The following is a 25,724-nucleotide window of genomic DNA, read 5'->3' as shown; positions in this document are numbered from 1 at the left end:
GGCTACTGAATGATCCTACTTGTGTCTGTTCAGATCAGTCCATTTCTGCCAGGGGGAATTTGGGTGGTAGAATACAATACTTGAAGAAGGAAGTTTATTATAAGAACTTCTTTTCTTTGCAGGCCAATCTGGCATTTGCTCCAGCTGCACTGCTGCCAGGTGCATCTCCAAAGAGTCCAGGTCTGAAAGTCATGCCATCTCCATTTAGCACTCCCCCTTCAACTCCCAGCAGCCCAGGTATTCAGTCCCGTTCCAGTGAGTCAGATGAAGCACCAGTCAGCTTTGATCAACCACCAGAGGGCACTCACTTGCAAACCTATAACAAGGTAAAGTGTCTGCTGGCTTTCTCAAGTCCAGGAGGCTAAGGCCATTTGATTCCTGGGAATGGAACTGGAACAGTCTAGTCCTGTCTTGAAAGAATGTTTTTATAGCCAAAAGAGGAGTTCAGTGCTTCTACCTTTAATGCTGGGTTTTTGGTTGTAGCTGTGTTGGTCTAAGGACATAGGCAGGCCAGGTTCTTTGAGTAGATATGATATCTTATTAGACCAACTGAGTAGTTGGGGAAAAGTTCTTAGCAAGCTTTTGGGTGCAGTCACCCTTCTTCAAGAATTGGAAGTCTCTGCTGTTCACCAGACTCTGCTGGACCAGCAGCGACTCCCGATGCCTGAAGAAGGGTGACTGTACCCAAAAGCTTGCTAAAAACCTTTTTCCAGGTACTCATTTGGCCTATCTTTAATGAGCCTCTGACTGTAGTTCAGGGGGCTTTCTTGCCTGCCTACATTTAAATTTCTTTTATTAGACCAACAAAATAATTGGGAATAATGTTAGGCAAGCCTTTGGGTACAAGATGCTCTTCCTCAAGTCTGTGAAAGAAGCAGATACAGCCTAAACTAAATACCGGTTAAAACAATGACTTTTGTTTAACACCATTATGTAAAAGGAAATAGTTAAAAGAAAGGGAAAAGGGTCTGTGGAGCAAAAAACAGATATCAGAAGTAGCAACAGAACAAAGAGCTACTGACATAGAAGGGGAGAGGGCTGAAGCTGTGGAGTACACAGAGGTTAACAGAGAAAGCAGGTAAATTGTAATGAGCCATAAAATGATTGTCTGTGTTAAGTACAGTAAAGCTGTGAATTTTGTTTCTTGTTCCCTGGACCATTAACAATGTTTCAAGACTACTTGAAGTCTTTCCCATTGGTGCTTCCTAAATATTTATTAACTTCAGGCAATCCCCATGTAAATCAGCTTCAGTATAGGAATAACTAATACATACATTGAAAATTACCCTTAAATAGAATTTGATGGACAACAGATTCTAATCGTCTTCAGGTGGTGAGGCAGCATGATTCACCCACTTCAAGTGAGAATGAATTGGACTGATCTTAAATTTTCACACAACATTATATCAAATTAAAGGACAAAAGCCAAATCGTGCAATGAGTTAGTACATTTTTAGGGTGGCTGTATGGCACTGCAAGCCAAATACAGCAAGATATTCTGCATTGTATTTTGTACCTGGTTTGTACAGAAGTTTGGCCCATGGATACTCAAGATCTCATTATGAACCCAGTGATTCTCAACCAAGATGATGCGGCACCCTGGGATGTCACAGGACCCTTTTAAGGGTACCACAGGTTGCTGCCCAATTTTAGCACTCTTAGTTGTGCAAATGTCTACAGGATTCAAAAGATAAACCCAGAGATTTAAATAAGAATCCATAGTGTTAAAAACATTTTGACCTATGTGGTCTTTTTGAGATCTTTTCAACAGCATAATTGCTATATTATTTTATTGTCAACAAAAAATGAGTGAAAACTGACAGGTGGCATTTTCCAAGTGGTGCTTTAACTCTAATAAGGAGTGCCTTGACTCTAACAAGGGGTACGTTGAGTCTAAAAAGGTTGAGAACTGCTAGCTTAACCTCTATCTGAGCAGGATAGGCTATATTGCATCCTGGCATCTCTTGTCCCTGCAAGCTACAACTCTATTGAAATGGCATCTGGTACCTGATCAAGCTTATTCCATTTTAGTACAGTCCTTAGATTTCTGGCTAGCTGAAAATCCTGCTGTCATTTGAGAAAAGTTGGGTTATCCAAGCCATAGCAGAATACGAGAGGGTCCTACAGATTGGGACTTGGAGTGAGTCTGTAGCTTCAGATTCTCTGTGGATTATAAGGCTACAAAGAAAAGAAATTTCTCTATCCTCTCCTACCATTCAACTGACAAAAATAAAATTGCTGAGGCTTCTAAATCAATTTCCTGCAAGTGAGCACCTGCATAATAAATCTACAGTCCTCAGGTCCAAATTTTAGTGTGTCCAGGTTCACTCATGTAAATTAGGTAATACAGTGTGAATTAGGATGATGATTGCTGCTTCTTTGGAAAAGCAAAAGGGCGGTGACTAGAAGAACTGGTGTCTGGGTAACCAGCACTGCACTCACTGACACAGCTTAGATAATTTAGTCTCTGCATTTCCTGTAATCAGGTGCGGACAAGAGGATCAATAAAGCGCAGACCTCCCTCCAGGAGATTCCGAAAGTCTCTATCAGACTATGGAGATGGTGAAGAGTTAGGGGCAACTGTTTCATCTCAAGAAAATGGTGCAAAAGAAGAGAATGGTGATGAGGTGTTTGCACCCAAGGGTAAAACAGATGAGCCAGAAACAGAGAGCAAAGCAATGCAGAAACAGATTGGATCTGATGAAAAGTCTCCATCAAGGAGAAGATCCTTCAGGACAGAAAGTAAAGATGAGAGAGAAAAGCAAGCAGGGGAAACAGCCCCTTGCAAGAGCAGCACAGAAGAGGAAATGGTGACCCATCACAAGAGCAGCACAGGAGAGGAGGAAGGGAAATCAGATAAGAGTAATGCTGAGACCTTGTGCCAGGTGGCTGTGGAAGACAAGGAAGAGAAGGTGTGCAAGAGCACTGTGGGGGAAAAGGAGGATGACAGTGTCTGTGAACCTGATAAGAGGGACAAAGAAAAGGAAGAGGTGGAGAAGAAGGAAGTTGAGAGCAATGATACACAGGAAAAATCAGATATCCAGGAAAAGGACTCAGAGCCTGGGACACTGCAGCTGGCAGCAAGCACAGACACCGCCAGTGAGAAGCCGAGTGTGACACCAACACAAGAACTGGGCACTGAATAAATACGATGCAGGTGAGGTGGTTCACCACAGTGGTTGGTCATAGAATCATAGAAAATTAGGGCTGGAAGGGACCTCAGGAGGTCATCTAGTTCAGCCCTATGCTCAAAGCAGGACCAGCCCCAACTAGATCATCCCAGCCAAGGCTTTGTCTAGCCAGGTCTTAAAAACCTTCAAGGATGGAGATCCCACAATCTCTCTAGGTAACCTATTCCAGTGCTTTACTACCTTCCTTGTGAGAGAGTTTTTCCTCATATCTAACCCCAACTTCCCTTCAGCCACTTGAGAAGATTGCTTGTTGTTCTGTCATCTAATCTGCCACCAGTGAGAACAGTCTAGCTCCATCCTCTTTTGAACCCCTTTCAGGTAGTTGAAGGCTGCTATTAAATCCCCACTCAATCTTCTTTTCTCCAGACTAAATAAGCCCAGTTCCCTCAGCCTGTCCTCCTATGTTATGTGCTTCAGCCCTGAACCATTTTCATTGCCCTTTGCTGGATTCTCTCCATTTGTCTACCTCTTTTCTGTAGTGGGGGGGCCAAAACTGGACACAGTTCTCCAGATGTGGCCTCATCAGTGTTGAATAGAGGGAAAGAATTATTTCCCTCAATCTGCTGGCAATGTTCCTACCAACGCAGCCCAGTATGCCATTAGCCCTTACCAACAAGGCACACTGATGGCTCATATTTAGCTTATTGTCCATTGTGACCCCCAGGAGTTATACAAAATGGCAGTGTCATTATATCTGTTTCCCACTGGTGCTTCATAGATATTAACTATGGCCAATCCCAGCATGAATCAGTTTCCATATAGGAACACCTAATGAAGATAATCAAAGCATGAGACATGGCAATGACAGAGATGGCGTGGTCAGCACGTGGAGGAAATATTCATAGTTTCATAGTTTGCAGGGTCAGAAGGGACCTTGACAGATCATCAAGTCCGACCCTCTGCCATGGCAGGAAAGAGTACTGGGGTCATTTGTTCTAGTTATGTGAAGAAAGAGGGAGACATACTGACCCATGACACTCTGCTTAGCTCCACGGCATTTTTAAAGCATTGTGTGATGGAAATCCCCCCCACCCCTTCTACAGAAACCACACTGTACATTTAGATTTACATTTGCTTATTAAAAGGGACATTTCCAGGAGACACTATCAGCCATCAGCATTCCCAATCCATGGTTATTTACTGAACCAGGCACCTCCTTAGAGGTTTTTAAGGCCTGGCTCTACAAAGCCTTGGCTGGGATGATCTAATTGGGGATGGTCCTGCTTTAAGCAAGGGGTTGGACTAGCTGACCTCCTGAGGTCCCTTCCAGCCCTAGTTTTCTATGATTCTATGATCAAAAACAGGCATCTACCACTTGAAGTAGAGAACTTCCACTAGACACTAGGGCTTGTGTTATGAAGCCTCTTACTTGGCCTTTAGCCACTGAAAGGCAAACATAATTACATGTGCCTTCCCCTAGAATATAGCAATGCCCCCTGCATACTAGTTATTACATAGTTATCTTGCTGAAAAGAAAACCCAGCAACATGAGATCCCCTCTCTGTCCCCATCTGGGTTTCCACCTGTCCTAGTTTTTAATGATCCATCTCACTTTGTGGGGTCTAATCTGGGTCTTGAAGAGAACCAGAATGGAGCTGAATAGGAAAGTATAATGGGAAGGCATTGGTTACCACTCTCCAATTCAAATACTGACTCAGATTAGACTATGAGAGCTAGGGAAATTGGGCTGAGTGCTTGGGCTTACTTATAGCATGAGAACCATAAAAGAAGCCCAAGAATAAAGGATGGCTCAGAGGGCACCCAGCTTCTAGACTTTCCTAGAGCGCTTAATTAATTGTAACATATGCTTATATCACTTTCCTTGATGTGTTTTATCATTCTCCTTTTCCTTAAAGGAAGAAAAAATCAGGACACAGGAGACATCTGAAGAGGAGCCAAAAAGTCCAATTAAGGTGTACCTACTGAAGGACCCTTTCCTGCCAGAACAGTAAAATATTAGTAACATCAAGGATCTAGAAGCAGCCCAGAGACCTGTGACCCAACACTGGTTTACTGCTCTTATGCCATAATGCTCTACGGGAGAAGGAAAGGCTGGAACGAAGATAGCTTTTTATCATGGCAGGGTTCACCAGCTGGCTCTTCTTGGGTACATTCAATCACTTTAAAATAATGTCCGGACTGGAGACCTAATACATACTTATCTTGGACCCAGCAAACATCACTGTGTCTGGGCCTGTTATTTTCCATTACTTCTGAGCTCCAAATTTTGTTTTATTCTCCTCTGTTTCAGTCTTAGATGCAGTTTATCAGTTTCAGACATAGAGAAGTTGTGCCTATTAAATAGCTTCTTTTGAAATATTTTTCAGTTTTCAAACATAAGTAAATAATGTTTTAAAAACAGGGAAAATATATAAATATGTTATATGGCAGACAATGTGAACCCTAAATATGGAGAAGAGCCTTCTGAAATTGTTTATAAAGGCTCTTTGATGAATTTTCACTTGGACTGGCATTTGGGTGGCCAATCTGCACTTGAAACATCTTATAACTAACATCCAACAGCTACTCTTAACAAATGTGATTTAATTCTTTGGTGTTTTTTAGTGTTGGTGAAAAGTAGCAGCTAAAATACTTGATCCAGAGAACAGAAGTCCTGTAATAGAAAATAGCAACAAAAGCTTTCCACACGTCCCATCAATGTGCTTCGATCCTGACTTAGTAGGACCAGTATGGATCTATCTTCATGGCTTATTCCACCTAAGACTTCCATTCTGAGACTTCCCATATGTGGCTAGTTAGTACTGATTTTTTATGACATGGACAATGGTTTGTGAGAGCTGAACTGAAACAACCTGCATATTTCATATAAGCCAATAAAGCCCTTTTGAATGGTTGAATTTCACTTAATATGGCCCAAGCTGGATGTGAACTTGGTGAATTTTCATCCCTTTAAAAATTATATATAAGATTGTTTCTTAAGAACTCTTAGTGGAAGAGTTTAAAAGGATTTGGCAGTAGAACTATTTAGATAATGTGATGATGAGAACCATATAGGTTCTCAAAGAAAGCATTTAGGCCTCTGCTAAATACTTCTGAGGCCTAGCTGACTCAGAAGATGAATAGTGGGTGAGCTGTGGAACCATTTATCTTTCAGTTGCATTTACTATCTATTGGCCTTCATGAAATGAGTTGTGGAGGGGAAGCATGTCTCGGTTCCATACCCAGTACGCAGGTGTTCACATAACTACAGTATAGCTACAACACACTGTTTGATGATACTACCAAAAAAAGGGTAAGAGAGGCCAAAGTCCAAAAGGGCCATAGAGACTGAGCCCCCTCTCCTCTTTGAAGGGGACAGTTCAGATCAGGACTCGGGACATACTGGCAAGGGAAATACTGAAGAAAGTTTGCTTGGCTGCTGCTTGTGCTGCACCTGTTTTGTAAACAGACACCTGTATAAGATCCCTGGGGAACGGTCATCAATCTATTCTATGTCTCTATAGCACTGACCACAATGTGGCGCAGAACAAGTGTTGAACAAGGGTGCTCATTACTGGGGCTCCAAGGCTTTCCAGTTAGGCCAGTAATAACCTACAGTCTCAAAGGCTGTCACCTTTCACCAGTACTGAATTCACAAGGCAACAGATTGATTTACGATCCTTTTTACTACACCCTGCTTTCCATCTTCCCAAATGAAAGCACTAAGATACTGTTAATTCAAAGCCAGTGGGAAGTGATTGGTCTCACCCCTTGTGCCTAGAAGGTTTCTCAGCATTTGCAACCACCACAACCTCTTTGAGCCATATCACGATGCGTCATTGCCTTTGAATATATTTGAATATGTTTGCTTAGGCTTGTGCTGCAAGCCAGGCTGAATTATAACTGTAACATTTCTGTTCTCAGCAGAGGTATCAGGACGTCTGTATAATTGTGCATTACTGTATATGTGCGTGTGTTTAGAGAATGCGTGTGCTGAATAAGGGTGTGGAATTTGCTCTCCTTCACCTTGAAAATATCATGGGAGAACAAAGGAAATAAAAGAGTGAAATAGAAAAGAAAAATAACTGTGTATTTCATTCTGGGGAGCTGCAAAAGCCCAAATGAGGATATGTAAGGCTGGTAGGGGCAGGGCACAAAAACAGAATGCAATGTACCCATCAGGTTTGTAATTTGTAGATGCTGGCTGCTGCCTGCGAGATGCTGAAATTTGTAGCTCATTACTACTGTGCAGTAGCATTATGTGGCACAAATCATGACATGACACTACTGTGCAGTAGTAATGAGCTACTGCACAGTCAGTGTCACCAAGAAGCTGTGTGGGGCTGGTACTGCACAGTAACATTGAGTATGCAAGTACTAAATAACCGAGCAGTCAGCGTCTCATGTAGATGCAGCCTCTCTGTTGCAGGTCCCAGTCCTGACAGTTGTGACTTAGCTCTTCGTCGTAAGGTCAGAGGTTACTATGTGAAAGGCTTTAAAGGAAAACTTCAAAGCAGAAGCAGGTATCTTGTCTGCACTGTGCAGCCATTAAGCACTCCATGGTGCTTTAACAGTTGAAGTTTACCTTGGAGCAAAATTATCCCTCCACAAACACAATTGTGTAGCATATATTGCATAAGTTACTCTCTATATCCAGCAGGCCACTACTGAAACACCTTTTTCCTGCTGCCTGTCTAGGGCAGTGTTTCTCAAACTGTTTAGACTCAAGGCATACCTGAATACATCTGAGGCACCCCTGGACAGATTCAAGGCAGAAAATGCCAGCTCTTAGTTTTCACTTGTTTTTTGACTATAGAAAATTAATAAAGCAATTCTTCTGTTGCAAAAGAATTCAGTGAGACCATACAGGGCAGGGTGTTTTTAATGCTATGGATTATTATTTGAAACCTCTGGGTTTATCATGTAAATCCTGTTTGCACACCTAACTGTGCAAACATTATGGCTAGGGACAGACATTCAAAAAGCCAGAGCCTGAATTGATTCAATCTTTGCAGGTTAGTTTAACCTGCCTAGACTGAACCAATATGCAAGTGAACAAACATTCACAAAATGCAGGCATAAGCCTGCACTGGCTCTAGCCATGTGCCAGTGGGCGCTACAGTGTGCCCTTGACTGCAGGGAAGTTCTGCTGGGGGGCATGCCCAACCCGGGCAGTAGCTCAGAGTGAACTGGCCAGGGAGGGGGCTGGATTCCCCCTTCCCTGTCCCACGGACACAGACCTTTGCCTCAGGGAGCCATGCCACCCAGCGTCTGGCCATGCCCCTCCTTTGCTCCTGCAGCAGCAAGGGGGGAGCACACAGACTCAGGGGAGCACACAGACAGGGGGGACCTGACTCAGGTCCATGCTGGTGGGACAGGGAGCAGGGAATTCAACCCCCTCTCTGTCCAGTTCTCTCTGAGCTACTGCCTGAGCTGGCCACGTCCCCACCACTGGAGCAGGCAGCAGAGACATGCAGGTCTGCGCAGGTGGGACAAGTGGGGGGAGGGATAAACCTTTTCTCTGCCCCCTTCTAGGGGCCAGTGTCTGGCCAGGCCCCTGCTCCTTTGTCTCCCTGTTCCAGGTAGGGAGTGGAGGCGCGGAGCCAACCCTGCTTTGTTGGAGCAGAGATCACAGCCCAGAGAGCATGGTGGGATGATGGGGAACTCTGGTTTAACTTAAACCAAGAGAGGGTCTGGGACAGAAGTTGCATAAACCAGTTTGAGCTCAATCAGTTAAGTCTGATACTACATTCAACCAGGTTTATCTCAAACTGGTTTATGTGTACTGAATTTATATTCTGTTACAGGTTTAAACCAGTTTCACTTAAACAAGTTTCACTTAAACTGATTTATGTGTAATGTCTGTCCCTAGCCTATGTAGCACCCTTCAACACCCTTGAAAGGATCTCAGGGCATTCACTCTCTAGAATAACAGACCATCATCCTGGGGGAGGAGACAGAGCTGCTCAGTGCCAGCTTGAAGTATTGTAGTGGATGGAACAAATTTACTTCATGAAGGAACCTCCACACACACACTAAATCAAAGAGCTTGAAGGCAGGTGTGAAAAAATACATCATTAAAGCAGGCTATCTCCCCAGCTTCTCCAGAATAGGGCAGACACTATCTCCATACCTCCTACTTAAGAGCAGCTGGGAGATGTAGGTATAATCATTTCTAATCCATGGACTGAGGGTCATCATATGCATTGTCACTTCAGTGAACAGAGTTCATTGCATAACAGGGGCTTCTGGCATAACTCCATTCAGCTCTCTCCTTCAGAACAACTTCCCTGTGTGACACCCTCCCATCTTTCTTAATAGGAAATCTCTGCAATTTCTTTGCCCCCTGTCATACCCCAGGTGCTCTGCATGCTCCCCATTTTCTCTTCGCCATTAGTATTTTCTCTCTCCTTTCTGTATGCGAAATAAGTCATCCAGAATGTTGACCTGTTCCGCATTACTGGGAGATGGGTGAAATAAGATATAGTTATTGTCAGACTGAAAGGTCTTAACTAGTTATTTGATTCCCAGGCAACTGTAGAAGTACCTTAAGCTCATATGAACAGCTGGTGGGAAGTCCAGGAAGCTGGTTTTCCAGTTTTCCCCAAAATAAGTAGGGTTATTCTTATTTGTGCCTAAAATGTTCACTGGTGTAACATTATATCCAGGCAGACAAACACACCAGTGCACTGATTATAAGTTTAGAGAGGTAGTTAGCTATCTATTTTAGCCTGAATTCAGGCAGAAGAGTCTAAAAGGTGCAAATCTACCCCGTCTTCTGCCTCATAAACTTAGCCAGTATAAAGTGCACGTTTCCTAGGACTAGACTTTTAGACTTTTTATGGTCACAACGATGTCTCAGACTCCATAGGAAAGTACATAGTCTTTAAACCCTGGGGTGACAAAAAACCATCCCATGAGAAAGGAAATGGTGTTATTGTTTATAGTAGTGTTAGTAATATTGCAGGTATGATGGTCCAAGAATTATGTGATGCTTGAGGATTTTTAGGGTGATCTTTTTTTTTATTGGACCAACTGCATAGTTGGGTGTCTCTAGTGGGTTATGGAATAGAGAAAATCCCACACAATTTACTGATTCATTTTGATGCACTGGCTGGAGGAGTAGTTAGCTGATTGCACGATTTCACAATGATTACACACTTAATTCATACAACACAATTTTATTTTAAAGCTCTTTGCTACGTATATAACACTGCTTAGCTTTAAGAAACACCACAAACATTAAGAACACAATAATTACATATATCAGAAACAATGCTCCGAATGCACTTCCTTCCCAAACAATACTATAAGAATTAATGTTACAAAAACAACTACAATTACAACTAAAAGTTAAATTTGAATCAATACTATTATTTTTCATATTCTACTTACAATCCTAGAATTCCGAGAAGCCAAATACCAAAATATGGTTTCATTCCTCAGTAGTACGATTTAATGGGTTGGCCTCAGTAGTACGGTTCAATGAAATGGCCTCAGCAATACAATTCAATAGGCTGGCCTCAGCAGTGATAGGACTAAGTCCCCTTCCTTCAGTCCCTTTCGGGCGCTCTGCAGCTTCAGCGTGAACTAAGAGATTCGTGTTCACGGAGAGGGTGTTTCAGGTGATCAGTCTGACCCGGGCTATACTTGTGATTTTTCCTTCGTTGTTCTACAAGTATAGTCACCTCCAAATTGGGACAGTAAGTTACAGTTTTTATTGAGTGAGCTGCCGTCAGTGGGCTCCTCCTACTCAATCTGTCATTACCCCCAAATTTGGGCTCGGATCTTACTCAACAGATTCTTTTGCCTTTGTTGAGCATTTTAAATTACCTTTGGGAAACTTCCATATCACTGCAAATGCCCTTTTCTTACTAATCTGGTCAAAAGGCCTTAGGGTTTGATCTCTTGGAATTCAGGATATTTGCTCTCTTTGTAAAAGGTTTCTAAAAGATGAAATTTAAATTAAGACTTTAAGCAAAGTTAGGACCTTTTGCACGTAGTCCCCAAAACAATGAGCTAGATAAGGAGATAAATCTTATCTTCTTCCTGAAACTGGCTAATGGGCAACCTTTACAAACATTCAAACTATTTAATTCAATATGACATTGGGATAGAGTTAGACATGGTTTTGAATGCAAGAATGCAAGACATTCTTTTTCAGGTCTGAGGAGTGAAAACCAGCATAACATAGTTAAAAAAAAAAAGGAAGAATTGGGAGAGAAATTCCTAGTGGTAGCAGGCAAACAATTAGCAGAAGAAAAAAAGATGGAAGATGAGGATCTATCAAAAGGGAGGATGGTCATTATCTCCTTTTATGTGTGGAGAGAGTTCAGGAATTGGGTAGGTTATAATATGCCATGCAACCAATATCAGTGTTAAATCATTGATTCTTAGTGTCCAGTCAACTTATGTTCCCAAGTTTGCCTTTTAAAGGTGTTAGGTAGATTTCCCTTGAGCACAAGGATAGTTAGGTCAGAGAGGGAAAACATGTTCTGTGAGAAATGTGCCTGTAATGGGGTGTGTGTATGTCTGTCCTTTATATTTTTTCAGTAAGAGTTCATTCTAGTGCATAGCTGCTGTTTAGTTTTTACCCAGGTAGTTGCTGGTCCATTGGATCAGGCATATCACCTTTTCGGAAAGGCATGTGTAAGAGCTATCAGTTCTGATGGTTTTGTTATAGGGGTGTTGATTGTAGTAGCAGTGGAGATGTGCCAAGCATTTCTTGCCAAGGCTAAGTTATTGCTAAGCTATTATTTATGTAACAGTGTTGGCATGCGGGTGCTTTATAGATAAGAAGTGTGGAAATACAAGTTTCCTGGCTAGATTGTCAAATCTCAAGAAAGAAAATACAAACAAAGGAATGTGGAAAGGAATGTAACATGAAAACACAGGGACCAGGCAGTGTAGGCGGTGGAAGGCCAGGGCTCACAGGGCTTAGCCTCCCCTAACTGGGACAGCGACAGCAGCTGCAGTGGCCCACTGACACTGTAGTGCCCTGCCCAGCGCCCCCACTACGGGCTTCTCCACTGCCGTGCACAGCACCAGTGCATGCCGGCCTCTGAACAGCCCTGAGGAAGGGAGGGATGGAGTCCCTGCACTGCCCAGCCCCCCCAGATAATAATTTCTAGTGCCACTTATGCCAGGCAGTTATGTTTTTCCATGGCACTCTTCTATGGTTTTCTGTTTTGTTTAAACCGGGTTGCAAGCCAGTAAACAGGCTGGGGTGAGGCACAAGGGCCACTACTGATGGCAGCAGCGTGTTTTGACCAGCCTTGGAGCTACTGGCGATGCATAGCGGGTGCACACTGGTGCATGTGCACCCCCTGCAAGAAGGCACTGTTGACACTGCCAGCAGGCGCCCCTGGGTGTTCACCGCTCACCTCACCCTCTGCTGCCAACAGTACTGTGGCTGCCTGCAGGAGCTCCCCTCTTGCCGCAGCCACGCTGCCACCTGCGGGAGCTCACTGTGCCCCCTAGCCTCCGGGGGCATGTGGCGTTCATGCTTGGAGCTGAGTAAGGCTAGTTCACCAGCAGACATAAGTGGGAGGGCTCAGGTAGCACCAAGCAGGACCTGAGAGAGTGAACTGGGAGCCAAGTAGTCAAAGCTGACTCTGTGCAGGTCTATGAAGTAACAAATAAGGCTTTTGAGATGAGACCATGGACCCCAAGCCCCTTTTGCTGAAGGTACACCCCCTTGGCATCCATAGGCTGGGTTCCTACAGTCCCCGTGACAACAGTGCACCCTCACGGGCTTGGCCGGGCAAGGCTGCATAGCAAGCCAGGAGCAGCTCTGGGCGCGCTGCCTCGCAGCAACGGGCTGGCTGCAAGACCCCACGCAAGCCTCGCGCGCAGCACAGGCACACAGACAAACAGAGCCCCACGCACGAGTCACCGCGGGAACACCGCGGGGAGGAAGGTACCAGGAAGGTAGCAACATCCGGGCACCTGCACGGACCCTGGACACTCTCAATAGAACGGTGGGTTATGGAGCAAACCATAACTCCAGCAGGAGGGGGAGGACGTGCGGCAGCTTGTCCCTATTATAGAATAAACAACAAATGAGCTGGGGGGTAATAAAGCCGCCTCTCTGCTCGGAATGGCTCCGCCCGGTTTAGCTGCGTGCTGCCTGCGAGCAACAAAGTGTGAGGAGACGGAGGCATTTCTTCCCCCCCCATGAGTGCACAGTGGTCTTGCCCACACAGGCAGTGAGGAGCGGGAAAGACACCGCGAATCAGGCTGCAGGGGAGGCTCTTCATTCCTGGCAGCTGTGTGACGCAGTAGGCTCTTCCGGCAGGGGCGGAACCACTGGTTCGCCCGGCAGGGGGAAAGGGCGGAGCCCACAAATAACTAAATGGTACTGACCAAGCAAAGAGGCGGGCACGCAGAGAAGAGCCGCGCGGCGGCGCAAGCAGTAGAGAGCGGCTCGTTGGTCTAGGGGTATGATTCTCGCTTCGGGTGCGAGAGGTCCCGGGTTCAAATCCCGGACGAGCCCGCTGGCAGCGGGGGCCAGGCGGCCTTCCCTTTTGTGCCTCGCAGCCGCCCGCAGCTTTTTGTTGCCGGGGAAAAGCGCGGGGGGCAGCGCCGTACACCCAAGGGCCTGGCAACCTGCAGCCTCTCCCGTGTCAGCCCTTCGGGGAACTAAAGAGCAATTTCAACCCCAAATCGGTTTGCAGGCGCTGGGGAGGGCGCAGGCAAACGAAAGGAAAAAAAAAAAAATGGGCTCGTCCGGGATTTGAACCCGGGACCTCTCGCACCCTAAGCGAGAATCATACCCCTAGACCAACGAGCCGCCTGTACAACAGGTTTCCTCCACCGCCCAGGAAGCTCCATGTTCTGCCCCAGCGGCCTGGGGCTCCTTGCCTCGGCTGCGCCCTGCTCCTCCGCCGCCCTCTCCCGGCGGCCCGCACCCACGGTTGAGCCTGCTGCTCGCAGGAGAAGTGCGGACCACGACAATGAAGAAAGGGAGATAAGAAAGAAGCATTTATCGTAAAAACTGGTAAAGGTGTTTAGTAAAATGAAACCATAGAGTGAAAGAGCAAGTACAGGAATCGTGATGATAATAGCAGCCATAACAAATAACGAGGCTAGTTATGAGGGTAGCAATATTAGTAATGAATGGTGCCGGGCTGAGCCATGGGCTGGACTGGGCCCCGCACCACCCCCGAGTGCTGGGATCAGGCTGCAGGGACCTCCTCAGGCCACGGGGATCAGGCTCCAGGGACCCCATTCCACTCCTACCTAGCCAGGATCTGGGGACCCTGTGTGCTGGGGTTGGGGCCCGCACCACCCTGCACACTCAATCTAGCATGTAGGACCACAGCCCACAAAGTCGGGAGCCCTGTGGGCCAGATGACATGGCACGAGGGACTGGATCTGTTGAGCACTCTTGGTTTAAGCCAAGACTAATCAAAAGAGCAGCACTACAGATCTCTGTGTGGGCAAACCACAGCTGCATTCATTTTGAAACAGTGTTTTGAATGGGGATGTAGTTCAGAGACTTGCCATCTGTGTAGGAAGCACAACACTGAGGGGGGTGCTGTTGCACTGTTCGCATTGAATGGCATTGCCTCCAAGCAATGTTACTTGGAATGAGACACACCAGAGGTTTCAAACTCATTTGGGGCCCCCTGGGCTGCATCCTGACCACAGGGCTCCTTACTGGACTCATCTCCAGTGGCAGGGTGAGCAGCAGTGATGGGGAGATTGGCATCATGGAATCATGGGGATTAATGGAGCCATTGCTTCCCCCTGCTGAAACATGTCCCCAACAGGGCTCTGTACACTGGAATTTGGCAGCAGGCCCCACTCCTGCTCATCCCACTCCTGAATTTCCAGCCACTGCAGGCCAGATGGCAGCTCCACAGGCCAGATGTGACTTGTGGACTCTAGGTTTGACACCCCTGAGACCATTTCTAGGCTGAAACCTGTAGGCTTCTTAGGCAACTCTATTTGGATCAAGTTGGAGAAATGCATGCTAGGCCCAGCAGCCAACCTAAGCATATCTGGCTGATCAGTATGATAGCAGCATAAAAATAGGTTTAAGTCTCTTTTTTGTGTGGGGGGGGGGAAGAGTATATTGCTAATAAGCCCAAGGTGCTATTTTGCTTACAATTACTCCCATTTGAAGAGAAAATATGATTTTTTTTTCATCCCAAACATTAAGGACACTTGATAGATGTGTAAATTGGTTTGGAACAGGGGCTCCAGGCAGTCTTACAATAGTCATTTGCCTGTTATCGCTCTCTCTTGAGTTTATTGTATTAATCTGTTCCTGAAACTTGACTAGGGTAGAAGAAACATTGTTTCCAAAACACATTTCAAGCCTTCTCTGTAGCATAAAGAAAACAAAAGAACATGAATCAATTTCCCACCTTCCCCCCCCCCCCCAAAAAATACTGGGTCCTGCTGCCCTATATAAGCAGTTCCAGAAGCTCAGATGAAAATGAGGTCTTGTATATTTGATCATGCTGTTTCCATGGTTACAGGCACAGCTCAGACTGTGGCGTGGTTGTACCACATCTAATCCTTACACTGGAACCACTTTCATTTGTTATTGAAAGCATAGTAATAATAACACGGCAAAGTGAATGAGCATAATGTGGAGGGGAATTCAGGACACTCCTCAGGACGATTTGCAAAGATGGTTTCAGCACTTATTCTTCTAACACTTCACTCATGATTACCTGAGAATAGTCAGTATCACAGTATTCACCCTATGGGCAAATCTAGACTTTTGAAAAAGGGGTGCAGGTGGTGTGGTACATCACCACATATAACACAACACACATTTTTCTCCAGCTAGAAAGAAACTGGATGCTTGACTAATATGTTAGGGGGCTAGCACTATATTATTTAGTTGAAGATGAAAGCAAAATCAAATGCAACTATTTCAGGCAGAGCCAGTCTTAGAGGTGCGCAGTGTGGGCGACTGTCCAGGGCTCAGTGCAGCTCTGCAAGTGAGGGTGGGTGCAGCTTTGGCACCTAAGGAAGATGATTGTTAATACACCTGAAGTAAAGAACAGTTGGTCATTAACGAGCCATTAACTCCCTTAGCTTCCTGAATAGTAATACATACCAGAGCTGCACCACCCATGGGGAGGGAGGCAGCTGAGCATTTGCAAGGGCATGCCAGTGTATGCAAGCATATGCCAAGATGCTGTAGGAACAGTGTGCAAACATTTGCAAGTAAGTGCCAGGACACTTGTTTTACTTTTTGCCAACCACAAACTTGATAAATGCCTGTCATGACTATATTGTAAACTACAGGGAAGTCATGTACAAAGGAGTTCTGACAACAACCAAGGAAATAGCTGAAAATCTTGATGTTGATCTAGTGTTTAAAGCAACCCCTTGCGCTCACCGTAAAAAACATCAATTTAGCTATGCATGTAAAAATAAAACAATTAACAATCCAGAAGTCAGGTTCAAACTTGCAACATGTGAACCTTTGGGTCTTTCTATGTAAGATTACATGACTCCCTCACAAAAAAAAAAATGAAGAACCATTGTAGGATGTATACTGTGCGTTGACATATGGAAAGAGCTCTGACATTAACACCGTCAACCTCGCCAAAAAACTTGGCTATCTAAAGAAATAAAAAAAATTAGACTAAAGAAAGAAAGTCTACTTCAAATAAGTTGTAGTGCTCCTTAAGAAGTTCTACAATTTATTTATGACAATGAACTTCTCATGACAACTTCTCAAGCACATGGAGCACTCAAGATCCTATTAACCAAGCCCATATCAGTGGCGAGTGGCAAATGAGTTTCTCAAAGTTGAAGCTCATAAAAACATATTTGTGATCATTCAACCATGGGAAACAGCAAACTATCTTTGCTGGCCATTGTATCTATTGAAAATGCTGTGGCTCAAAATATAGACCCATCACAAACAATATCAGAGTTGTGGCAGCAAAGGCATGCAGAGTTGTCTTCTGAGTCTTGGAATCTCGGTAATCAAAGTTTTTATTTGTTATTAATTTTGTGTTTAATGTTTAGTTTGTCACTTAGCTATGTTATTTTTATGACATATCATTTATTATTTTAATAAAATTTAATTGAATTTTGTAATTTCCTCTTTTGTGTTGTTTTTTGTAGTAAATTATAACAAAAATGTTTGACATTACAGCTTCATTTCTGAAATGGGGAGGAGGTGGGAATGGCTGACAGCCCCTGTGTTGCCTCCCTGTAAGGAGGTGCAGCTACTCCTGTTAGTAAAAGGAAGTCAAAAACTAAAGATCTCTGGGAAACAGGAAAGACCCTTGAAGGAATAGTTATATGTAGCAGAAGCTGAAGTAAAAGACTGAGTTTTCTGGTGTTACTGTCCAGAAAAAATGGGCAGAACCACTGAATAGCTGATGGGAAATGTGGGGATAGCAAATTAACCTTCAGCTATAGGAGCAGAAAAACCACATGGCTTCTCTTCAGTATCCTTATTTTCAGTGCTTCCTTAATTACTTGTGAAGGGTCTTACATTATAAGCATTTTTGATCTGGCATGCAGGAAGGAACTTTCTAAGTTTTTGAACAGATGTAATGAAAAAGAAAGCCCATAAAATATGGCAAAAATTGTGTCTCTATTAAGATATACAGGAAACCCTCAGTATTCGTTGCAGTTTCACATATTCACAAATGCTGAACCCGCATTTTAAATATACTTTAAACACTTACTGGAGCTCCTTGGGAGTTCTGTGCTTGCTGCCACCAGACTCCTGCTGCCGCCACCAGGCTCCCGCCACTGGAGCCATGCCCCTGCCCTGCCCCACCCCCAGCCACCAGGGGCACTACGTCCATGAAAGCAGACTGCATTCATGAATGCAGTGCCCTATTCACGGATTTTACCATTTACGGGAATCACAGGAACATATCCCCTGCGAATGGTGAGGATTGCCTGTATGGTTAAAAAAATATACAAATAGAGGCTTCCACGAAAGAGATGAGAGTAAACATGAGACTATAACTGTGATTATCTCTAGTGTGCAAGGTAACAGCCTAATGAGCCTTTTGGGACTTCCCCCAAACCATACAGTAGCATAGTATGATTAGGTCTGCATTAAACAGGCTTTAATATTTGCAAGAAATCTTCAAAAGGAATCTATGTTTGATAAAAACGTGCTTAAAAATGATGGGCTTTGCAGGTCAACTAGGTAAGCAAAAGTAATCAGTCTTAAGGGGGAGAAAAAACTGAGATGCTACTAGCATTGCTCAACTTTAAGAAAAGCACAAACACGCTGAAATTCTCACACTGCAAACACCTCATAGCACATCTGGGAGCTTCATCCTAGGAAAAAAAAGCATGATAAGAAAGTCCTAGAGGCATTCTAGTTCCTGAAGACATCACTGTAAATATAATTTGCCTGTCAAATTATTACAGAGAGCATAATCAATATTCCCAGATAAAAGCTGCACTAAGAGTAAATTTAAGTTGAACCTATAGTGAGTTTTATGTTAAAAAGAACATATAACAATGTTAACTATCCCTAAAACATTCCTTTTAAATTTAGCCTTAGCTCCAAATTTATAGGAAATCTAAACACATTAATTTCTAGCAATAAATACTGAAGACACCCAACCAATCTAGTTTTTGCCTTGAAGTGTGCTGGGCAATAATCAGACTAATTCCAGTTGGAACCAACTAGTTCACTTAAAACTTCTGTGGCTTTTGCTTCATGAAACCTGACCAAGTATTATTTTGCAACCTACATATGTCCGTTTCAGGCTGGGCATAAGGAAGAACTTCTTTACTGTCTGAGCCCCCAAGGGTTGGAATAGACTGCCGCTGGAGGTAGTTCAAGCACCTACTTTGAACGCCTTCAAGAGACATTTGGATGTCTGTCTTGCTGGGATCCTATGACCCCTGCTGACTTCCTGCCCTTTCAGCATGGGGTTGGACTCGATGATCTTCCGAGGTCCCTTCCAGCCCTAGCGTCTATGAAATCTATGAAATATCAGTCAACACCAAAACTATGTCCAGATTTCACCCAATGCTTTGGAAGCTGTGCTGCTGGGACAGCACTTCAGCTGCTCAGCAGTTTGCTAAGTAATAGCAAAGCAACAAGGAATGGTGTGAGTGGATTAAAGGAGTTATCCCTGACAATTCATAATGTTATTGCTTTTAAAACTAAACGATGGATGAATTAAATCATGGGTCTGCTGCATTCACTTAGGCACAAATCTACCCTGACTTCTACTACTTAGGTGTGCCACCAATGGACTGCCATCTCACTTGATGGCCCAGTGGCACAAAGTAAGAAACGCAGGGCATGTCTACACATGCACTCAACTGTGCAGTTATTACTGCACAGACATTTAGTACTTACTAAAGCAAGTAACTACTGGTACTGAGTAGTCCCAGTGCTGCACAGATTGTTTCTGACCCTATTGCACAGTAGCAACGAGCTACTGCGCAGTAGCGGCAGTATCATGGTTCATGCCCACTGATGCTATGTTGCCATAGCAACAAGCTATACTGCCATAGCTCATTGCTATACGATGTAGCATCTCATGTAGGTGTACCCAGTAGGTAGTGATTATGACACGGCTGGAACACAAGTGAAGTGCACGGGGTAGTGGTACTGTTGGCTACAAACGTCCAACTCGGGATCCTTAAAATTCTAGTTTATTAGGCGGATTGAAACACTGTAATCATAAACCTTGGGGCTGGTCCACACACACACATGCACACATGCACACACACACACACACACACAGTAGCAGGCTACAGAGTCAGGTATACCTATCCTACAAGCGCTGGAGTCTGTCGTTGAGGCTTCTTTCAGTGTGGTGTTATCTTCCAGAAGGGGGTCGCCGGCTGGTCCTTCTGGCTGGACAGGTCTGGTCGAGTTGGAGATCAAGAGGGCACCACTGAGGGTCACTTTTCACTGCCTTTTATCTGTCCCTGGCAGACTTTGGTGACTCCCCAGTTTTCTGGTTTGCCCAATCCAGGGGTCATTGACCCTCATGGGACTTCCCCCCCCCACCTCGGTGGCTACTGGAAAGCATCTGTCAGCCCCAGGGGTTGTCCGCATGTACGTGCAGGTTTGGGAGAATTGTTGATGAATTTAGAATAGGGCTCTGGGAGTGGTCGATCTGCAGCTTCCAGGGGATAACTGCTGCCTGCTACTATGTTACACATTCAATCACTGATTCACTCGCTCTTTCAGAGGCCAGCCTGATACAGAGAATGACAGTTTGATTCCTGCCCTTGTTAACATTGTTACAATGTATAAGATATTCAGTTGAAAGTTGAAAGGTGAGGAGTATAAAATATAAGTTACAAATGCCACGGCACACAAATAGATAAAAATACCAAACTACAGGGGGAGATACAAAATGCACACACACAAATTTTAAAATACAATTCCTTATCTTAAAGTGAAAGAGAGAGGAAGGAAGAAAAAGGTAGAAAAAGAGAAACATATCCAAAGAGGGGAGAGCAAATGCAGGCAAGAGGAAAAGGGGGCTTTCTGCTACATTAGAGGAAAAGGGGGCTTTCTGCTACAGTACCACAAGGTGGGATGTGGCTGGGCAGGTATGTTGGATGGTGCAGGCTGAGATCTGGAAGAACAAGTAGATGGATACATGAGGGTGGCATAAAAAGATAACTGGGGAAGGGGTGAACTGGACACAACCTGTGCAATAAAAGGGCAGGTAGGCATAGGTGGCGCAGGCTGGGACACAACAAGTCATTTGAGGTCGGCAGATGGATAAAGTCCCAGTCCTACCAAAACCCTTCTTCCAAGTCCCCAAAATCATGAGACTGAAAATCACGAGCTTTTTGGATAGTAAATTCAAGGGGCATTTATTTGCCCACTTTTGCTTGAGCACTAGACTTTACATTTTCAGACTCTTCAAGACATTGTGAGATTTTTTTGTTGTTGTTGTAAATAGAACTTGAGGCTCTTATGTAATCACATGATTCCCAAACCTGGAGAGTTAAAGAAAAAACTCCAAAGACAATCATGGGGTTAGAAAGGACATCAGAGATCATTTAGACCTGAGGTACCAAACTCATCTGCACCCACGGGCCAGATGAGCATTGCTGAGCTGGTCTGCAGGCTGGACCTGGACTGACCTCCTGTGGAGCATCTGCAGTGCCAGCGTCTGTGGGCAGTGTGTATATTCTAGCCTTGTGCACTGCACGCAGCACACACCAGTCCCAGGGGACAGTGCTCATTGTGCACTCAGCACAGGGGTTCCTGGGCTTGGGCTGCATGTGGTAGCCTGGACTGACCTCCAGCGTTGGGTCCAGCCCATGTGCCGCATGCAGTGCATGGGGCTGGGGCTGGCACATGGGTCGGTCTAGCGACTCACAGTTTGGACCATACAGCTCCATGGGCTGAATTCAGCCCATGGACCATATGCTTGACACCCCTTATCTAGACCAACCCCCTGCAAAGCTTCCAGATGTATCATTCTTAAACCATCCTTCATAAGGTAAACCTCCAAGAAAGGATCTTCCACAGCTTCCCTAGGCAGCTTGTTCTGTTTTCCTATGGTTATTACAATTAGGAAGTTTTTCTTACATCAATGTAAATCTGCTAGGTTGCAGTTTAAACTCAATGCTTTATGTCCTACCCTCAGCAGCCCCCTTATAAATAGCCTTTCAAATATTTCCAAACTCCTATCAACCAAACCAGATGCACCTAGTCCTTCCAATCCTTCCCCATACATAGGGAGCTACCAAATACACAATTTCACAGCTTTCACAGAAATCATATAATTGGCAGTCTCCCATGAAATAGCCAGTTCCCCCTGAAAAAGCGTGGGGAACTGGCTATGTTAAAAAAGCTGGCAAAGAGCTGGCAAAAAACTGTCTCCTAGAAGGATGTAACTGGCCACCAGTGCCTGTGAGTTTGGTAGGTCCCTACCCATACAGCTTACATTCCAACTCCTTGATCAGCTTTGTTCTTCGCCTCTGGATCCTCTCCAGATTCTTTACATCTTTTTTTTTTAAATGCTGTCCAGAACTAGACATTATACTCTAGCTAAGGTCTAACCACTGCCAGAGGGGTATTATCATCTCTCAGGTTATTACACGCAATACTTCTGTTAATGCAATCTGAAATTGCATTTGCCTTTTTGTGAAAGCATCACATTACTGACTCAATACATTCATGCTGAGTGGGCCATCCAAATATAACCCCAGATCCTTGTTGGTGATGCAGCTGCAAACCCAGCTATCCCAGTTGTGTGTGGATCGTATATTTGTCTTTGGTGAACATCATTCACTGTCTGTAATCCTTCATCAAGATCCACCTAAACTTTAATCCTATTTTACCAAGGATTTGTATCCTGTAGCACCCTTTGGGGTTAATTAGCTCCACACCCAGTCTTTCACTACTTGTTTACAGCCTTTACACTGTCTTTATTCCTCCTGGGGAAACTCCCTCCTGGCAGGACACAGTCAACATAAACACCTAACCCTTGGCACACTCAGGCTCTCTCCATATCTTACTATCCTTTTCACAGCCTCCAGCCAACTCTCAGGACATAAGTACTGGGCTTGACCATGAACTGACCCAGCTCTCCATTCTCAGCTCTGGCCTCTCAGCTGTCTGCCTGTCCCTAGCTCAGGTGTGGGCAAAGCCCAGCCCATGGGCCAGATCTGCCCTGTGGTGGACTCCATTTGCCAGCAGCCCCTTCAGTAGCTGCTCCTTCTGGCTGCCACTGCCAGACCCAGTCCTGCTGTCCCAGCACCCCGGCCCATCCATCCTGCACCCACCACAGGGGGTGGGACCCATGCAGGCAGGGCACACAGTTGAGCAACTGGGATGGGGCCATGGCCAGGAGCAAGATAGGCAGGTGAGACTGGGAAGACCTGGGATCTTGCAGTGGTGACAGCATGGGGGTGAGACTGGGGAAGAGCCACAATCTGCTGCCTGTGGCTCCTGCAATGAGCACAGGTTCTGCGGGCAAGGGCATGCGGGGAGCAGATCACGGCTCAGCCCTGGCTCCAGCCCTGCACTGTCACTGCCTCAAGATCCTGGGTCTCCCCAGCACTGGAGCAGCTCCTCACCCAGCCACACGCTCTGCCTGTGCTGCTCCCCCATGGTCTGCATGGAGACCCTGGGGGTGTGGGGCCAGGGGTGGGGCAGAGCCGTGATCCACACTTATGGCAGTTCAATGGCCCCACACTGTCATGGCCCCCCTGTTCCTGGGTCCTCCATGGAGAGGGCCAGGAGCCATGTGGACAGGGCAGCTAGGAAATGGAGTTCACCCACTAGCTGCATCTGCCACTTTTCTCACCCCTGCTGTAGCTCCTCTTCCTAGGAGCCTAACTCTCTCCCTCTGGTTTCTTCACAAAGGATATTTATGCACATGCTCTTGGGGGGGGGGGGGGGGGCGCTTTAATCAGAACAGCTCAGCTGGACACACTAATAAAAGCACCTAGAGCATCTAGTGTATCAGTGTCCCTGCATTTCAAAATGGCAGTGGGGGTACTTTATCTAAAGCTCATTGAACAAACTTTAGATAAAGCACCCCCAGCCCCATTTTGAAATGCAGGAACCCTGATACACAAGGCAGTGGAAGCTGCTGGTGCGCAATAATTACCACAATCCAGTAAACTCAGTTAATTGAGTCTGCTCCGACACTGCAATTACCACATGTCAGAGCAGCCTTGCTGCTCATGTGTAGGTGCCCAAAGTCTCTCTCCTTGGCTACCCTTCCTGGAAGCCTTTTATCTTCCTGCCAACTAATTATCTAAGGCAGCTGGCCCGTTGCCTAGGCAGTGTGTAATTCTAATCACCTCTATTGCTTACTGCCCCAGGATCCTTGAGCTAGCAAACTGCTACACTGCTATGAAACCCTTACCAAAGCACAGAATAGACCCCTTGGAAACATTGAAACCCTCTGACATTCTGACACTGACTCATTGATAGTTATGCTTTGCTTGCAGTTATTCAACCAATTATATGTCTACATAACAGTAATCCCATGTAGCCCACATTACTTTGGGGTACTTATGAGAATGTCACAGTAGAACTGCATCAAAAGCCCTGATAAGGGTCCAGGTATTAATGTCCATTCCTTCATCTACCAAACTAGTTGTCCTGTCAAAGAAGGAATCAAACTGTTTGGCATGATTTGTACTTAAGTCTGTGGCCTGTAGTGCTCACCCTAGAATTATAGAAGCATAGAAAAGTACTGCTGGGAGTGACCTTCAGATGTCATCTAGTGCAAGACCCCACCAGAGGCAGAACCATCCCTATCCAAACCATCCTATACAAATTAATTGTCTAACCTCTTAGTAAAACTACACAGTCAACCCTGACATGACCACAAGACGTAACATCCTAACCTGTCACAGGTAAGAGCAGGGGATAACAGTGGCCAACGTCCTGCTCCTGCAAGGAAGAGGGCTACACTCCTCTGCTAGAAAGGAAGGTAGAACCACTCATAGGCCATACCAGTCTGATCATAGGGTAAAATTCCTTACTGATCCCAACTGTGGTGATGTGTCCATGTAACACAGGGCCTAGGACTCCCTGCTACTTACTTTAAAGGAGAAAGGGTCCAGGGAGAGCCCCAGGCAGGGGGAGACTGAGAGGGAGAAAGCTGCAGGAGAGCTGGCCTAGGGCAGCAAGAACTATGAGTGCTTACTGTACAATAGGACCAGGCCTGTATTAGTCATGGGAAGCCTGTTGCAGTGCTAGTTGCTCCACAGTAGGACTTCAGGCTGGAGCTCTGCAGGGGTGACAAGGCACTGCTGCATGAGCTGCCACGAAGACAGGCAGTGAGACTAAACAGAGGGCACCTGCAGCCTACCCTGTGGGGTCATCTGAACAGAAAGAAGCAGGGCCTGGGAGGAATATAAGCCAGATCCAGACCCATTGCAGAAAGTCTGGCCCTGCAAACTTCAGGGGAAGGAGCTTCTGCTAAAGAAAGCTGCAAGGGAGTGTTTGCTGGACTTCTGATCTGTTTGGGGTTACCAGTGAGACTCTGGGAGTTTACCAAAATATAATCCAGAGCTGAGGGTTATGTTAGTACCTAGTCAGGGCTGCCCCAAGGGTGTTTGCCTACCATGCTTCAAAATGGGGGAAGGTTTTTCCCTTTTAAAGTGGCAGTGTGCTGTTTCCCCTCTTGTTGATGTTGGTGGGACCAGAAGAGAGAGTTTGCATTATAGCCAGCTGGCTTATCTCTTGGTTATAGCTCATACGGTAGTTGTAGAAGGGACTGAGGGGTGGTTTTCAGAGGTCCCGTTAGTGCCCTAGGAGCGTATGATTGTCTTGAGCCTTGCTGGGGGCAGGCCCAGGGCAGAGTGGAATGTGAGGGCCAGGGCAGGGTGGAGCATGGGATCAAGATACCAGATCCAACACTGGATCTTGAGCTAAATGACCCAGAGAGAGAGATGGCGCAGAGGCCAAGATTCCTACAAAGGACTGATTGGGTTGATTGATACCATCTGTAAGGCACCAGATGTGGTGTAGGGATGGATGGAGTCATGCAATTAGCCTTTAAAACTTATAGGTGCCTTGGGGGAACGGATGGGCTGAGAGTGCTTGCACATCTCAAGGGCAGGATTGAGGCCAGCTGTGTTCAGGAGGGACCTGTTGGCTATTGCCCAGAGTAAGGCTTGCTCTAGGTCTTT

The 25,724-nt window shown here is 45.4% G+C and overlaps 1 protein-coding gene and 2 non-coding genes across 5 annotated transcripts in view; 2 read left to right on the top strand and 1 right to left on the bottom strand.

The window, feature by feature from the left end:
* RCSD1 (RCSD domain containing 1) overlaps window positions 1-5,138 on the top strand; it is a 52,511-nt gene extending 47,373 nt beyond the window's left edge. For 2 of the 3 annotated variants that reach the window (XM_019476529.2, XM_019476530.2), the window contains 2 exons: window positions 123-326; window positions 2,487-3,158. In XM_019476529.2, coding sequence (XP_019332074.1) covers window positions 123-326; window positions 2,487-3,146 — 864 coding nt within the window. In that variant the 3' untranslated portion in view covers window positions 3,147-3,158. Of the gene's footprint in view, window positions 1-122; window positions 327-2,486; window positions 3,159-5,047 lie in introns of those variants that run through there. The other variant, XM_006262265.4, reaches the window with a different exon arrangement.
* An 8,416-nt stretch (window positions 5,139-13,554) lies between these two features.
* On the top strand, window positions 13,555-13,626 carry TRNAP-CGG (transfer RNA proline (anticodon CGG)). Its single transcript has one exon. It is a non-coding gene; the product is annotated as a tRNA-Pro (tRNA).
* Window positions 13,627-13,851: 225 nt separating this feature from the next.
* On the bottom strand, window positions 13,852-13,923 carry TRNAP-AGG (transfer RNA proline (anticodon AGG)). The gene has a single exon. It is a non-coding gene; the product is annotated as a tRNA-Pro (tRNA).
* Between the last annotated feature and the right edge of the window lie 11,801 nt (window positions 13,924-25,724).

The sequence above is a fragment of the Alligator mississippiensis genome, chromosome 1 (assembly GCF_030867095.1).
Source record: "Alligator mississippiensis isolate rAllMis1 chromosome 1, rAllMis1, whole genome shotgun sequence".
Taxonomy (NCBI): Eukaryota; Metazoa; Chordata; order Crocodylia; family Alligatoridae; genus Alligator; species Alligator mississippiensis.
This window is presented reverse-complemented; position numbering and strand designations above follow the sequence as displayed.